Genomic DNA, 18315 nt, shown 5'->3' with positions numbered 1-18315 from the left:
GTGTTCAGGGATACATCACCCTTTTCAATAACATGTAACAATCCATCCTGTTTTCCCTGTTTTCGCTCCGCTAAAATACAATCTATACAATTTCGTATAGACTTCCACTACGCGACCCGCATTTACGAATCAGTAATCTTCCTCAAATAATAATTTTGTTTTTCCGATTGAAAAATGTCCTCTTTCACGAGCACGTCTGGCTAAATATACCTGCATAGCCTTAGGAGTTATTTTTATATCAACGCCAACATTTTTAAACAAAATTCCGCCGCGAATAGTATATTCTTCAACAGGTTGATGCCCTAACAAATCAATAATTTTCCGTAAATCGGTATAAACACACTATGCTCCTTTTAATCTACCAATTAACCCTTTCTTGCATTCATCTATTACAAAAATTTGCGGAAGGGGATTCCAACTGAGCGTGTCGACATGGCCCATATTTCTATCCGAACGATGTTCTATTGTATAGTCGAATTCCTTCAACAGCAGCGCCCACTTAGCTACTCTTACGCATAAATCTCTTTTATTTATCGTTAAGGTGAACGCGCGATAATCCGTAATATAATAATTTTGAAAGATATTTGCAATAGATGTACTCTAAATTTCTTTAAAGCTCTTATTATTGTTACCTCTAACTCGTAACTTGTATACTTCTCTTCTGCGCTTGTCGTTCTCGCGCTTGCATAATATACCGGACTATTAGTTCATATATTTTCCAAATTTTTTCCTCCTTCATTTTCAACTCCACCGCATTCATAAAGTCTGTACCTATTAACAGCTCGTGCTGCATCAAAACGTCAGAAACTATTCTAATTACAATCGGATATGTGTTCGTATTTATTGCTACCGAAGCTGAAAATTCACCTAATGTCGAGTTCTCACCCGAACCTATTCCGCGAAAACGAATTTCTCTATGGCTAAGCTGTGGTGCGCCCAATCGAACGTATCTGTCCGCACATATACCACTACATGTATCAACTAATGCCGTCATTTTCTGACCATTAATCGCCACTTCCTTATAGTATTTAGCATGCGCTGGTTGCGTAACACTGCATGCGTTTCTCGTTGCTTGTTTCGTTGGACGCAATACTGAAATATGTCCATACAGTAAATATTCGATATGTGCACCATTCTCGGGTCTGAACTGGTGCAGATATCGTACAGTTCCTACATTGATTGATGTTTTGCCGAACGTAGAAAAGGACAGCGAGCGAAGGATACCGAATGTAAACAAACGGAAACATAGTGAGGGATAATACTAATGCAAGAGTAAAACTTCTTTATTTTCCATTTTTTCGTTATCCAACTTGTACTAATAGATTCTTCATATTTTTCTGATTAAAATAAGAGTAAACACTAAATGATTTAGACTATGTATAGTACATGTCCGATATGTGCACCATTCTCGGGACCGAACTGGTGCAGATATCGTACAGTTCCTACATTTCGAGCTAAGGAGACTGAACGTAAACAAACAGTGACCTACCAAAAGGACACTCCTAATGCAAGAATAAAACTTTTTTATTTTTGATTTTTTTTTTTGTGAAATTTTTTCCATCATATTTGTAATATTTTTCTCATTAAAATGAGACCAAACACGACGTACTTTGAGCCATATTTACTTGTAATTTCAAATGTTACGCGTACATCGATGACTTTAATAAGATATTGTAAGTAAATATAACTCAAATTACGTTGTGTTTGGTCTCATTTTAATCAAGAAAATGTCGCGAATATGATGGAGAAAGTTATATAAAGAAATGGATGAAAAATAAAAAAATTAGCAATGCTCAAGTATTGTAAACAATCGAACAGACTTTTGACCTTTGCCGACTGCCACGATCGTAGCGTCTCTTTCTTCTTGACTCGCTATCCTCTTCGACGTGAGAAACTTTTATCGTCAATTAAACCAGTAAATAGTCCGAATTATGTCGTGTTTGGTCTTCTTTTAATCAGAAAAATATAAAGAAACTATTGGTAAAAGTTGGATCTCGAAAAAATAAAAAATAAAAAAGTTTTATATCTGTGTATGTATTGCTTCACGGATATACCCGACCCCGGATCATGTTACATTTCTCGACGATCGAGCTTCGCGGCGTCTGAAGGGGTCTTCCCCCCCTGGTGTGGTGGGGATAACTTTGGTGCACATATCGTACAGATCATTTGTGCACATATCGAATATTTACTGTATTCAAGTCTCGGATCACAGCCGAACAATATTGATTGACAGGCTAAAAGGAATTCTGGAAAATAGGATTTATTGCGAGATTTAGTAGATTGTACAGGAAACACACAGAATAATTTTTTTTCATTTTTCTTTCACAACAACATGACTACTTTAAATGTTCTATTATAACTATAATCAATCAGGCGTTCGAATAACATTCGAATAACGTTCAGGCATTTTCTCCGAACTCTCCATAACGAACGGGCGACCAAGAGTATCCTCTCGTACTTTCCTGTACTTTACTCGGGACGTCCATCACATGCTCTGTCCTCTCTTGATTGACAGGCGTCCAGGAATATTTGCCAATCTCTCCGTATCGAACGAGTGTCCAGAAACAAACTTCCGTACTCTCCCCCTATTCTTCAGACAGACGTCCAATTATTGGTTGTCGAACTCTTCTCCCTAGGCTAGTCCAAGAGCCTCCGATGGACCTTTCCTCGTTCTCTCTCTTACACTGCCAAATGAGCCGGCTCCTGTCGCGAGCCTCTATTTTATATACGCCGGTTGCTATCCTGCAGCCGCGTTATCAACAGATTCGTCGTTAGGTTCACTGCTCGCGGCTTCGCATAACGCGCTTTGCCACTTGCTTCGCGGAGCAGCCTACAATTTCTTGCGTCGCAATACAGTTCGACTTTTCAAGAACGTTCGCTTCCCTAGAATATTCGCGACGCTATGTATATAATATTTCGACCTATGCTTTGCGATTATTACGGGATTTCTAACAAGTTCTACGAGGTGTGACACAAAAGTAACGAGACTAGTCCAATAAATCATTGTACCTGCAGAATCAGTTCTCCGTGACATTATCACCTTCAAAGTAGTCCCCTTCAGCATTCACACACTTATGCATTCGGCGCTGCTATTGCTGGTAACAATTCTGGAACGAGGTTTTTGGAAGTCCTTTCGGACGATTCTCCGTTTTTGCCTGAACCTCTTCAAATGAGGTGAAATGGGTTCCCTTTAAGCAAAATTTAACTTTAGGCAATAAAAAAAAGTCGCATGAAGCCAAATCAGGCGAATAAGGAGGATTCCCTATCACAATAATAATTTTGCTGGTCAGAAACTGCTTGACAGATAGTGCCGTGTGAGCGGGTGCTTTGTCCCGGAGCAACAGCCATCCATCGCTTCACAATTGTGGCCTTTTTTTCCTAATTTTTTCACGAAGTCTTTTTAGTATTTCAATGTAATAGTGTTAGTTAACAGTCTGACCACTGGGAAACCACTCAATCATTACAATTCCATTAATGTCGAATTTTGATTTTGACATGCGTTCTTTTTCGGATTTTGGGGATCCTGAAGACTTCCATTGCATCGACTGGCGCTTACTTTGTGAGTCATAGGTAAAAATACATGTCTCATCACATGTTACAACAGATTTTAACAAATTTTACAAGAAACTTGATGTTTATTCGCTGTTCGGTTTTTACGTTAGACATTTTTCCGGCAGAATGCAGTTGCACGTGTTCACTAAATAACGCAATATTTCCAAATGGTATGACCGATTCAATCGAAATTGGCAACATGGATAGAGGAGGTATGTGGGATGATGCCACAAAAACAATTGCTGCTAATTCCATTGTTTTTTCAAGTTACAGACCTAGTCTCGTTACTTTTGTGTCACACCTCGTATATCTGATTTTCAACGAATCATTTTACTTTATTCGCTCGCGTTATGTAATTCTTTTCCTGTACGCTATAATAAGTATTTATACTATGAATACTTTTTCTAATCAAATATCGATTATTCGATTGATTTTTGCTAAACATGTAATCCAACACTTTATATAAACTTTTTTTTCTGTTATTGTACATCTCTGATTTTCGATTATCAATTGCATTTTTCTTTTTCTTTTACCAACCACGTCGTAAAACAAATAAGTTACAATATGTATAATATTTAGCTAAGCAGTGAATAATGCATATCTTTTATGTTTCGTCTCGGTATGATTTAGACGAGTATCGATCGGTAATTTTAATAAAAGAAACGCCGGCCTGCGAGACTGAGGATATTTCAGATTATAAATGTTCTTTCACTTGGTTTTGATTTTCAGGCTTTTATTGTCTCGCCGAGTAAGCCTAACGAGCTCACAGTACAATCCTTATTTACGATTCAACGACTCAATTTTCACTGAACTGTAGAATACGGATAAGACAGTTATTTACATGCTCGTATCGCGGGACATGTGGTTATCGAATTTTTTTGACGAATTGCTAACGTTCGCCCTTAAATCGTTATATTTCGATTGTAGGAATTGAACATTTAGTTCACAAATTATTAGAATTACTACGCAATTGTTAAATAAATCAGAGCACACAAAATTATTTAATAATAAGCTAATTTGAATGATTAATAATCGAAGTAATGTATTGTTAGGAAATTCCCAACGACACCCCCAATAAAACAGGGACAAGCGACACATGGCCATCTTGACCCTGACCGCCCGGAAACGAGGCCTGACGCGGTGATATCCGGGTCATAAAAACAACCCCGAGGCCCAAGTTTCGCGGGGACTGGGACATCTCGCGGAACGAGAAGAGGTCATTCTGGAGAGAATGCTCAGAGCCGTCGCTTCTCCCCCGACAATCATTCATAGAATATAACGTATTTTTTATAATCGGAATTAACCCCTGTCGTCTCATTTATTACCTCGTCTTACAGTATTATTTTATTGACCTAAATTGTAAAGCGTTGTATATAATATTTTGAGGCACCAGATCTTTAAGCGGTTGCTTCGGCCTTTGTAAAATTCGCACGCCGTAATTAGAAAATACAGGGAGTCTTGCAATTAGTGTTCCACCCTGAAAGGGATAGTAGAGAATGTTATTCTGAACAAGATTTTCCTTTGTAACAATGGGCTTTCAACCTTCGCTTTTGAATTATTAAGGGGGGATCCTGCTTTAGGAGACTCAAAAAATCGATTTCTTTTTTATTGCTTAAATCTATTCCTAATGTATCTAAGAATATGTATTCAAAGTTATAGAGGTTAATTCACAATAGTTTTAAAGATACAGCACTAAACGGAGTAGGGTGTCGAACAGCGCGCGCTCCTTCTCTCGGTCATATAACTCCGAACTATGTACCTGCAAAGGTCCAACAGTCGTTCGAAACAATAGTAGAAGGACTGTGTACTATAAGTTATTGTAGATCATAATTATGGCGCAGGAATAGCCGATTAGCGTATTGTTACTGTAAGTAATTGAAAATTAACATTTTTTCTGACCGCAAGCTTTAAACGCGTTTTCCCGGGTTTTTGTTTTTACGATTTTTCTAAACTGGCGGGCGTGATTGCAAAAAAACTAGACGACCAATCTGAACAAATCAAGGTTTGTTAGCTTCAGTTTTATATACTTTTCTATTTGAACTAAAAAATTCACGAAAAATATTTTTAAACAACTTTTTTAACAAGTTGAAACAATTTTTTTTTTTCAAAAAAAGGAAAATTTTTTTCAAACCAGAGAAAATTTTACAATTTCACAATTTTTTTGGTTTTTCTTAGTTCAAATAGAAGGAAAGACTATGAAAATTAGAATTCTCTTTGGTTTTTTAATTTCAGACGAAAATTACGAACTGCATCTTTCCCGCCGATTGGAGACTGCAATTGAAAGGCGTTGCACAGATGTGCATAAAAATCGGCTGCGTTTGAATATTTTTCTGTACAAAAATTATTTTTTTCTTGTTTAAACATGTAGTAAAATAATCTAAAAAGTTCACTAGGCTCACCTTTTTTTCTGTCCTAAAAAAATTCCTTAAGAAACGCTCTTTTTACGGCTCCTAAAGCAGGATCCCCCCTTAAGGAAAAGCACTGACCAATCAGAGCGCGAGAATAACGTGCGCCCAGACGCGAGAGCGACAGCTTCGAATATGGCGACCGGTCAGCATCATGAACAAGCGTATCGATACCGCGTCGGTATAACAAGAAGCTATTGGGTGAAAGTTAAATCAAATAACAAATTATGAAGTCAAGAATAATATTATGTTCTTCACTATGCTTAAATGGGAGATATACCAATTAGTTTTTCTTACTTTATGCCTTCGAAAAGGAATAAAGAAAAAATTCGCGAAAATTAATTTTGTCAAATATCCTAATGAAGCAAACGAATAAATTTACAAATTCGTTTCCAAACGAATGTGTATTTTGTCTATGAAATGAAATAGATCTGGAATCGAATATGTATCTAATGCAGTAACTCACTGAAGTGAAATAAATCAATTCCTGTGTACGTTTAATTTCAAACAAGGATAAACAACTTAAATAAAACTCACCTATTGATAAGACTAGCTTCGATAAAAACTATGTGTGTCATCGGATAGATGCTTCGATCAGAGTATCAACAGTTGATGTTCTGACAGGGTCAATGAACACACAAATAATTTCACTGCCTCTTTCTAATAATTGCACAACATAAGCACGACCGGTAAAGGGATCGAATGGAAACGTGTGAACAATCATGCATAGATATGTATGTTAAACGGTACTCTACCTTCTCATTACAAAGTATCCGAATTGAGGAACCGATGTTACATTATATTTTATTAGAAGACATTGTTAGACTGGCCACGGATCGCGACTTCGTTCTCGACCGCGAGGTGTACGTCGCACAGTGGTACCAAATCGCAAAAAGCTGGCCAAAAGTCAAAAAATGAAGTATTCAATTTTTACCTTTTAACTATTGGGTTGGGTACACTGATAGTTTATGAGTTCAATTACAAAAGGTACAGTTGCCTAGTTCATTTACCTGCATTGATATTTCAGTAGGAAATTGACTTTCGTTCCAGCAATACCTACCGCGCAAATCCAGCAAAAATAGACTTTATTAGAAAAATTTGTAACTCAGTCCCCAGTGCATCAATTTTGATTCTGCAAATGGAAAACACAGCTAAAGGTAAGTAGAACTCATAGACACAGTACAAGATCAACACTTACAAAGTATAATACAACAATTAAATAATGCTTTTTAATAAAAATTCAAATAAGTGACGACCTCGGTATTTATAAAAAAAGGGAAAAGTTTATGAGTTAGACGGAGTTGGGTCAAAAAACCAATTGTCATATTTAGTTAAGACTGCAATGCATCAGAATCAACAAAAAAATGCTACCCATATCTGCCCCTCGAGTCTTAATGAACGTTTGAAAATGTAAATACTTGTGTTTGTCGCTGATTCATGCGTGTTCGCCTCTCTCTTTCTCTCTTTCTCCTTTTCATATAATTAGTCATTTGCTCACTATTTTTGTCTTCTTTTTTTCATACCTGCATAGAAATTACAAATAGGGGAGAGGCTAACATTCAGGTATACGTGACCCCCGGGCACATAATACCGAAGTACATATAAACGTTGCGTTTAAGAATATTTAGCATCAGTTTTTTCATAACTGTTTACAAATATTGATATGGGCGCCACAGAATTATTATAAATATTGTTAAAAAAAGTATAATATAAATCAGTCTATAGAATTTAACATTATGAATAAATGTATTGATATGTTTGCGCGTGCGTCTATAATTACATTGTTGCTAGAAAGATTAAACTTGTTTAAAATATAGTTTAGTATAATATGTACATGTACATTTATATTTCAGTTTTTGAAGAAATTACTCTATAAAAGAAGCAAATATTCATTGCACTGAAAAGTAATTTGAATGGAACAAAAGGTAATTTAATAAACGTAATTAATTATTTTTTTCGTAATTTTATCTTTAATTTGTAACCTCGAAAACCACTTTGTACAAATTTTCAGCTAAGTAGAAGAATTCTTTCATATTTTGGTCAGCTTTTTGTTTTTTTTTTTTAATACTGAGCGTCCATATTGAATTCGCCATTTGGTTTTTCGTAATTTTGACTTCTGATTTGTAATGACTGACCTCGAAAACCCCCAGATACGAAGTTTCATTAAAATTGAAATACGCCTTCATATTTTGGCCAGCTTTTTGCGATTTGGGACCACTGTGCGTCGCAAATGGTTGCTATGTAACGATGGTCTGTTGAACGACTGTGGCGTCGATCGAGACAGTCATCGTTTATTGTCGAAAAAAACCAGACGGAATAAAGTATCTTAGTTTTTAATCGAAAATTCCGCTTTTTGCTATAAAGACAATGTAGTTAAAATTATTCATGAATTTTCGTTCGCGTGTTTTCATTTGGTCTATTCACGTGTCGGATTCGAATTGACTAATTAATGAAATCTGACAAGAAAAAATGATAATTAAAGCTAATAATGAAAAATGATAATGATAGGTGATAGTAAAGTAAATTGGGAATTTCTGTGTGGTGATTTATTCATTCTAATAGTAAGGATCGGTGGATCATTCCGGTAACATAGATGCATTTTCATCCATGTAACTATTTGCGATTCTATGGTTAAGTTACATTTAATTTTTATTTGTTGAATGGAAAAGTTATTTAATTTTTTAAAAATGAGAATTTATTCTTATTTATTATCATAATATCTAACAAGAATAATTTTCCATATTTTATCTATTATTTTTTTGCAATAACAAATAAACATATCAAATAAATTCGATTTATTCTGCTTACATGAGTAAGGACTAATTTCTTTATTTCTTATCTATTAATGAATGATAATTCAACAATAGCTCAGATTTTTTTATTCGTTATGCGATGTAACTTTCATGTAACAGCTTCCTATTATACCGATGCTATACCGATACAGTATCGATACGCTTGTTCATGATCACGATGGACCGTCATTTTCGAAGCTGTCGCTCTCGCATCTGAGCGCGAAAAATATTCGCGCTGTGATTGGTCCATATATTTCCTTAATAATTTAAAAACGAAGCTTCAAACCCCATTATTGCAAAGAAAAATCTCGTTCAGAATGATATCCTCTACCACCCCTTTCAGGCAGTAACACTAGTTATAAGACACCCTGTAGAAATCTGACATACATGTTATGTTGTCTTGTTGATCCTTCCCTTGTCGTATTACTACAAAAGGAATAAACAAAAAAGGGTTAAAAAATATAGCAGTTATTTTGAGCACTAATATACATAAAGGATTGATATTTAGTCGCGCGATGGGTAAAAATAAGAACTTTTTATTGATGTTTTCGAAGGTTGTAAATCTTCGTCGACCCATGACGTTTCCACAACATGTTACGGTAATGGAAGTTACATGTAGAATTATTGTTTTTAAGTAGTATTTATGAAGTGGTTTAGAGTCTTCCACACTGGTGTGCCCAGGTCAATGAAGGATGTAGATCATCATCCCACCAGTTGTAATGATTGTTGAATGTCGTTATCGTTGATAGTGACTATGGTTTGTAAAAGTGAGTATGTTTTACCGAAAACTAATTAAACATTTATCAACAAAACAGTATTTAAACATTTACTTAATTTTCAAGGAAATTACACGTACGTCTTTAACAGTTCGAGTATAACATAAGACTGGTTAAAAATTAAATGAACATTCACGGCATTGATGCGTTTTTCAACGAACACACGTCACCACTTGCAAACGACATTCACTCCATTCACACTTCAAGGGATAATTATAAACATTTCAGCCTTTAACTTTGAGGGCTATTTTCACCCCTTAAATGTAACTGATGGCCGATAAAAAAAAACTCGTCAAATATTTTCTTGAGAACTATCTTTCACATAAATTTCATTAAAATCGGTGTGTCTCGGTTCGATATGTTTCCTCGTAAGCTATGGTTTTCTTGTTTTATATCCTTTTCACTTATTCTTTAATAACGGTCTGGGACCTGCGAGTACTCCAAATATAGATGCATGTACTGTCGTGGCAGTCTCTTTAGTTAGTTCTAACTGTGTGCCCGTTTTGTAAGCATCGATTTCTTCAACAGTTCTTCACTGTTTGATTTCTCTTTATATATATGTATAAGAATTACTCTGATATTTTCTACGCGTGTATTTTATTTCACATAACCCCTTAACAAAGACAATTATAAAATAAATTATAAAATATATTTTTATTGAGTTAAAAAATGACTTTTACAATGTTGAAAGTTGTAAATATTATCTTACATTGTAAACCTTATCATGAGGACACACTTTTAAAAATCTGAAATTTTCTTGCGATTAATATTTTAATAGACTGTTAAAGCAAGCTAGTACGTCCCGTACTAGCTACGATAGACTAGTTATGATAGACTAATACAACAAACGTCAATACAACAACAATAACAAATACTCTATATTTGTTATTTTAATAACTTCTACGAAAACAAGAAATTTTGTTCGAGCCATAATACTATTATTTATAGTTTTAGATAAGTTTTACTAACCCACTTTGTTATTGTGTTATTAATAAAAAAAATACGAGAATGGTTATTAATTAATTTGTAAAGAAATCTTCAAGATCGCTATTCAAAAGGAGTTTGCAAAATATTAATTTATTTCTTTTTTAATTCTCATCATTGCAAACACTATTATTCAAGCAAATGAAAGTGTATTTAAGAAATAGACCCATTCATAAAATAGTTGTAGAGTTAAGAACTCACGCGTATAATACATTATCACGACAAAGGGGAAAATATTGCGAAACCCGCGATGTTAAACTTCCATTTTTTAACTTGTATTGTTAAAATTGTTTTCAAGTCTCCCGCAATTTCATATGTGATTCTTTATACCTATTTTTAAATAAAACAACTAAATTTTTTCTATAATAATTTAGTGTTTCGACTTTACTTACTACAAATTTATCTTACTGTGAAAATTACAGGACCCTGTTTCAAAACTTGAAATCATTGACAGTTTTAAATATGGGACGAAATCAATTACAAGTATTTGAAGATATAATTCCTATTCTTCGCGCGTTGTCGCCGGTAAAAAGTGTCGAACTATCGAAAATATTCTTATTATCTCGTCTTGACATACCATCTCTTCACAACGTTTCTGACGGAGAGTTACTTATGTCACAGCATTTTTTGACGAAACCTTACGACTGGCTTTCATTCAATCCACATCTGCGTGTCTTAAATCTCAGTTACAACAACATACCGCAGATATCGGTAAGTTATAAAAGAAAGAATAATTAAATAACTAATATAACTATTTTGTAATTAATGTATAAAAATAATAAGAAGAATAAGAATAATTTAAGAATAATTAAAATAACTACTATTTAATTAAAATTATTACAATTAAAATAACTACTATTTAATTAAAATTAAATAAATGATATTGTACGATAGGATTGTTCGTTGCAGGATAACTCAAGAAGGACACTGACGAATTTCTGAACAAAAAATAATACATTTATTCATATAAACATACATAGGCTCTTACAAAATCAAAACCACAAAGCTCCAAATCAAATTTACAAATTTTTAAGTTTGATGTTATATAATCATAGAAGAATTTACAGAACATAGCTTTTGGTGCTCGGACTTCATTAAAAGCGTCTGGTAGCTTCTAGATCGTTGGTAGCTTCTCGTCCCAGGTTGTATGATTTGTTCCCACGTAGATATCCAATTGAGCCTTCAAGTCGCGGTTTTCGCGTTCCACCTACGTGTGACCTACTGCATGACACCGCTGATAAATTGTGTTCCATTATCTACCCAACGGGAAGCTACGTCTTCAACCATGAGTATCAAGCAATTTTCTCTCTTGGTGATTGACAGTCGTCCGAAAAGAGCTATTGACAGTACTTTGAATCTCTTCAGGTCTTTTGGTACAGTGTTTGTACTAAATCGGCTGGTTTGAGATTACCGGCTTGGTATTGTTGACACTTGACGCAGGATCGCAAGTAGTCGGCAACTTCTCGGCTCATCCGGGCCCAGAAATAACGGGCTGCAATTCAACGGAGGGTCTGCTGGATTGCATAATGCGCTGCTGTAGGGTTATCGTAATACGTGTGTAGAATCCCCTTCCTCTCGTAAAATATTTGAACGGTTGGTGGTTTGTAGCAATCCTTACATCAGTAGGGTTACGTTCCATCGGGACACTGCAGAATTGGCGCTGTTATGAGCGCATTTTTTTCTTGCTGATCAGAAGCTCACTCCCAAATGGCTTTCTTCTTCGCTAGTTTCGTCAAGAATTGAGCTGGCAGTAAAGTTCGGCACGAATCGTCTATAGCAGGAACAGGTTTGCAGAAAGGAGATCAGCTGCTTCAAGTTCTTCGGAGCTTATGGGTCCCGTATCGCTTTCACCTTCTCAGCATCAGATAGAATGTCTTAAATAGTTAAAATGTGACTGAGGTACTTAAATCTAGAATAGCAGAAATTACATTTCTCTTTGTTCGTTCTCAAGCCAAAATACCTTGATCTGTGGAAAACTGCCTTCAGGTCTCCTAAATGTTCCGTAAAGTCCGGTGATAATACCCGTAAGTCGTATAAATAGACGAGTACGTTGCGTGATCCCAAGCCTGTCTTCATCATCCATGAGCCGGTAAAAGGTCGCAGGAGCGTTTTTGAGCCTAAAAGGCATTTGGTTAAAACGGAAAATTCCAAAAGATGACATGAAAGCGGTTTTATCTCGGTTCTCTTCTCTTACGCCAATTTGCAGTTAATGAGCAGGTCCCATGATTTCATGCAACCAGGCTTCTTTGCCGAATTGTGCAAATCATCAATTCGAGACATTGGGTATGAATCGGTGACAGTAACGGCATTAAGTTTTCGATAATTAACACACATTCGTACGCCACCATCTTTTTTTAGTACCAGAACAGAAGTAGCCTAGGGTGATTCACATTCTTCTATAATGTCCCTTTCCAGCATCTTATAAACTTCTTTCTGGAGTTGATCAAGTTTCGCAGGTGGTGTGCGATATGGAAGTACTGCGATTTCTGCGTGGTCTTCAGTTTCTTTATAGTCGACTGTTTCTGCCGTGGATGATCCCATTGCACGAAATAAGTCCATATTTTGAAGTAACAGCTCCGACTGCTTTATTTTTTTCTTTCGGTGCAGGTGTCCGATGCTTCGCCTTCTTTGATTTCTTCTATTTCGATCGCATTAATTTCTAGTCAAACCATTTTCTCGAAGAATCGAAGACATTTATCAAATAATTTGTCGAAGCCAGGCCATTCGGTTGGAACTTTTTCGATGGAAATTTGCATCGGCAACTCTGGGGTGCTTTCGAGGTATAGTTCGAGGGTGGTGTGGTTATCTTGTATCGGGCTTAATATCGATAGCGAAGATTTCGCCAGTTCTTAGTTTTCCTCCCAATCCATTGCATTAACCGCTTCTTGCTTCCCTTTCTGTCCCTTGTTTGAAGTTATTTCCCCAATTTCCGACTCTTCAATAAACTCTAAGTGAGTCTTCGGTATATCAACGAATTTCTAGCTTTGCAGTGGGATATTCCAAACAATTCTGGCATTATCGATGAAATCCATCCCCAGCAGGGTCCGGTTATTTTTGCTTTCGGGAAACTCGATAAAGGTAGATTTCATCGTACGCTCTCGCAGGTGAATGTCTAATTCGATCTTTAGATCATTCCATATGCGTGGATGGTTGTCCTAGCACAATTTGCATCTTCTTCTGTTCGAATTTGATGCCCTTCTTGTTAAGTAAGTCATACAAATTTTGACTTGCTATGAAGTATTTTGCGCCAGTGTCCAGGAATGCATGACCATACTCGTCAGCAATAGATAGCTGGACGGTGAGACGGGGAAACATTATCGTCGCCATATTGACAAAGTAGAAAGCAGCTTGATTTGGACTTTTGTTAGTATTTTTCGAGCAGTTGGGACATTTGCTCCTTACAAATCTAGCTTGTCCACAACTATAACAGTTGCTCCGAAAAGGTTGACATGTATTTAATATACTACCTAACGAGTAAATAGGTTTCATTCATATCTGTTACGTAATTGTATGATTGAATGAAATAGAAATTACTTCATTAGGAAATAGAACTTATTTTATACTTTTTAGTGCATTTCGAAGTAGGCGTATTTTTTTTCTTAAAATTATTTTATCTACTTCTGGTGATGGTCGCAGGTCATTTCCTTTTGACGTCGAAGTAGCCTGGAATCGACACTGGTTGCAATGGATGCTTGTGTGCCTGGAACGTCTACAAGTGTTACAGTGGTCACGATCCTTCGAATATGGAGTCATGAATTTATGTTCCACTGCACAGCAGTTTCTAGTTTCTTTTGCCAGCCTTCAATTTCTCGAACCTGCTTGATTAGGTCCTGAAAATTAGAAACTGACTCTCGCGGGATTTTGGTACGTAGTGATGAACTTAAAAGACCCATAGATCATGTCCAATTGAATTTTTTCTCTGTGTGGTTCCGTCAGTTCCGCGAGTAATGTGCGTTTCTGTTGTCGAATTCGTCCGTCTGGGTGTCGTCTTTTTGCGTTGATCGGAACAGCTTCGTATATATCTGATACACTGGTTGTTATGGGGCGAACGTAGATCTTAATAATTCGATCGCCTTTTGCCACGATAAAATGTCATTTTTAACCTTTCCTTTTAGTAAAAGGGGTAGACTCTTTAAAGCGTTCTCGTCGCTAATATTTTCAATCTTTTTAAAAATGGAAATTGTCGATGTGACCGCGCGGACTTTTCCATAGTCGTAGGCCCATCGAAACGTGCAGTACATTTCGGAAACCTGCCACGCTTGACAGGTTGCCTTCCGTTCAAGAAATCCAATAATTTTGAAAATTGGGATGTAGACAGTTGGGCTAGGAAAGAAAAAGGAGTCTCCCTGGAGTCCCGGTCGGTGGAGGTGAAATTCTAGAGTTTAGAGATGGTGTCCCGGAGTTCAGAGTCGAAGGAGTCCTGGACATCCGAGCAGGAGGAGTCGTGAGGACTACTCTTATGTTTAGCGCCAACATTGTAAGATAGGATTGTTCGTTGCAGAATAGCTGAAGAAGGACACTGAGGAATTTCTGGACAAAACAAATAATACATTTATTCATATAAACGACTGTTCGCGCGCTGGGTAAAATATTAACTATTTATAGTTAATTTCGAAGGTTGTAAATCTTCATCGACCCGTGGCGTTTCCACAACTTGTTACGGTAGTGGAATTATATGTAGAATCATTATTGTAAGTAGAATTTATAGAGTGGCTCAGAGTCCTCCACACTGGTGTGCCCAAGTCAATGAAGGATGTAGATCATCATCCCACTAGTAATAATGATTGTTGTATTTGATAGTGACTATAGTTTGTGAAAGTAAGTATGTTTCACCGAAGGTAATGTAAGACTCTCAAAAGTAAGTATGTTTTAACGAAGGTAGTCTAAGACTGACTTAGTCACCTCTAACAGCCAGAAAAGAAAGCATTGGAGGAAGTTCAAGACGTTAAGGCGTTACCAAAAAGGACCAATCAGGACAGATTGTTATTTGGAAAAGATAGTGATTGGTGTGATGGTTCAGCGAATGAGATTGTAAGACTTTCAGCCCTCGTTCCAAGGTTGTAAATAACGTTTTATTAACCCTTTCGCGCCGAGGGTATATATGTGGCATCCACTCGACGACCTGTGGGTACGAGCGCCGCATATACGCGGCATCCGCGCCACGACTTTTGGGTATGAACTTTCTGTCAAGTGACGGTACTTCGGCGGACGGGACTGCCGTAGCGAAAGGGTTAATAAGGTGACCCATGCAATTGAGTGACTTGGGTTTCCAAAGGAAGTAAGGAATGGGCGCCATGTATAGCTGTTTATTGTTTGAATCCGAGTGTCTAGTCCGCTTTAAGGGCCCGGCCTCGCAGTAACTGTGCGTGTACACTAACACGTGGCGACGCGTGTACATATAGGCGAATTCGAGAGAGAGGTCCGATTTCGTACTTTTCGTTTCACGTCTCGAAAATTGCATAAATTCACTTTCTGAGGATAGCTTTAGCACCGGTAGATATGCCCAATATCGGGCTGCTATCGATTTTACGCCAACAAACCTCACATTTTGAATGAAACGAAAAATTCTTCGGACGTCAACGTAAGACAGACAATCAAGATGGCTGCCTCTAGACACGTTGCGCCGTATTTTCCGTTTTACGTAAAATTTAGGCATTTACTCACCGAAAGCGATAGCAGCCCGACATTACTGTAATGGTACGATGTCGGCTTGGTCCATTTTTTGTCAATTTATCGCTTTTTGAAGACGTGAAACGAAAAATACGATTTCGTGCACTTGCGCCTGTCAACGGTGTTCCGCCATACAATTATAGTTTCACGATTTTCCACTTGGAGCGCTTGTAGTTTTTGTCGTGGATTTTCCTGGTTTCGGTCAAGTTATCTACAACCTCGATGAAAACAGGAAAATGTCGGTAACTGCATACAGTTTTCTGGACTAGGTATGACACTGTGCATTCCACTGCGCACGTCACGTATTCAATTCAATTTTCCACCTTTGACTTTTCCGTGCTTTACTAATAGAGATGATCTTCGACCATTCGCTTCCGCTAACAATGATGAACTGACTCGCACGAACAATTACTCATCTCCACGCACGCTGACGCATTCTCGCCCGAGATTATTCTTATCAGGCGTTCCTCGAACTCGGACACCCAACGCGACATTCGAACCGATCATCTAAACATCCTCTCGCAAACGCAACTCAATATCTCATTTCATACGCACCGACATTCTTACAGCTAGACTAAATAAAAGTTAATACCATACAGTGTATATACCAAAGCAAAATAAAATCTCAATTTCATCAGTATCGTCGGATTTTATTTCTCAAAGAGAAAAAGAAGAGCGATCTCGGTTACCGGGAATCGAACCCGAAACCCCAAGAATCGTAGTCGCCGACTCTACGCATTTACCCATACAATTTCTTGGAAATTTGTTTTCTAACAGTCGTAATGGAGGAATCACATTGCACCGAATTTATATAACAGAAAATAATATAATATAATTATATATATAATAGTATATGCAATAGTATCTAATATAATACTGGAACTATTATGGGTAATATCACCTAACTCAACCCATATTAAAAGTATTACAAAAAAAAATTAAAAACATAACATGCAAAAGTAAATGTTTTCCACCAAACTAATCTATAGCGGGGGGATTCGATCCTACTCCTAGAAAACATCCACCGATTACGAAGCAAGAGTCCTACCGCTTTCGCTAATAATGCTGTTGTAGTATCATTTTACGTTTCTGAATATAACCAGATATGACGTAAAATTAATAAATACGGTTTTTCATTTTTTACAACTACAATTTGCAATATAAAAATCTGAAAAAATTCTATAATATGCGCTATATGAATCTCAATATTTTAGAATTTTTTCAGAATTTTGATACGAGATTAAATAGGCAAAATAGACCAAAAACCAAAATTTCGTTTTTCCCTTTTTACTGCCCCCATGATTGAGATAGGTGGTTGAAACTTGATATAAGATGTCTTCTTTTTTTATATGCTATCGACTGGCGTATTGGATATTTTATTTGGCTCAAGTGCATTTTTGATTATCCCCTCCCTTTCCTCGAGTTGCGCTCGCTAGGATTCGGAAAATTGGCTCGAGCCCGTATTCCTGCAAGTTGCTTGACATCTAAAAATAGATTGATAGATATGGCAACAGCGTAACAATCCGGCAACGATGCTTTCGGGTCGATGGCTTTCTTTGCCAAAAATTGGTGGGTAACAGGAGTAGGAGTAGGTGGCTAATAGAGTTTAGGTATATTTCTAGATTTAGTCGATAGAGGACGCAACGTGAGTTGTCTACTTTATTTCCAGTTTCCTCCGCTCATAGACATTGTCTCTTCGATCGATTCGGAGGTAAACAAAATCGAGGCCGGGGCGCACTGGCAAACTGTTGACGGTTTGAGTCCGAGTGTCTAGTCCCGTTTTAGTAGGGCGCACTGGCACACCGTTGAAGGTTTGAGATCAAGTGTCTAGTCCCGCTTTAATGGGCCGCACTGGCAAACCGTTGAATAATTGTTTTGGCCCGATGGAAAAGCAAAGATTTGGTAAATATTGCGCACAGCTGGTGTGCACAGTTTAAGACCATTGAAATGACCTTCTTTAAGGGAAGATATATTGGTATTAGAAAGATGTGCTTTTCTGGCCTGTTAAAAGGCTATTGTCAATAGTTAAGAATGTCAAGTTGTGAAGACGTTCATGTGGTCTTAAATATCTGTTTAAAATTGTAAGAGTGAAACGTTTTTGGGTTTGAAAAAATGCCCATAAATTTTAAGCTAATT

At 36.9% G+C, this 18315-nt stretch overlaps 2 protein-coding genes across 5 annotated transcripts in view; one reads left to right on the top strand and one right to left on the bottom strand.

Annotated features, from left to right (window-relative positions):
* LOC105663894 (uncharacterized) overlaps nt 1-18315 on the top strand; it is a 209075-nt gene that overhangs the window by 152482 nt on the left and 38278 nt on the right. The window lies entirely within an intron of this gene.
* LOC105663893 (uncharacterized) lies at nt 11396-16953 on the bottom strand. 2 transcript variants are annotated; one of them, XM_076540142.1, is made up of 3 exons: nt 12704-16953; nt 12470-12626; nt 11396-12360 (listed from the first exon to the last, which is right to left on the bottom strand). In XM_076540142.1, the coding sequence occupies exons 1-3, from the start codon at nt 12841-12843 to the stop codon at nt 12337-12339; spliced, it is 321 nt and encodes a 106-aa protein (XP_076396257.1). In that variant the 5' UTR covers nt 12844-16953; the 3' UTR covers nt 11396-12336. The 2 variants fall into 2 exon arrangements, with proteins under 2 accessions (XP_076396257.1, XP_076396256.1); XM_076540141.1 differs by having other exon boundaries at nt 11397-12383.

This window comes from Megachile rotundata, chromosome 15 (genome assembly GCF_050947335.1).
Source record: "Megachile rotundata isolate GNS110a chromosome 15, iyMegRotu1, whole genome shotgun sequence".
In the NCBI taxonomy this organism is placed as follows: Eukaryota; Metazoa; Arthropoda; class Insecta; order Hymenoptera; family Megachilidae; genus Megachile; species Megachile rotundata.
Note: the sequence above shows the minus strand (reverse complement) of the source record. Positions and strands in the feature narration are given on the sequence as shown.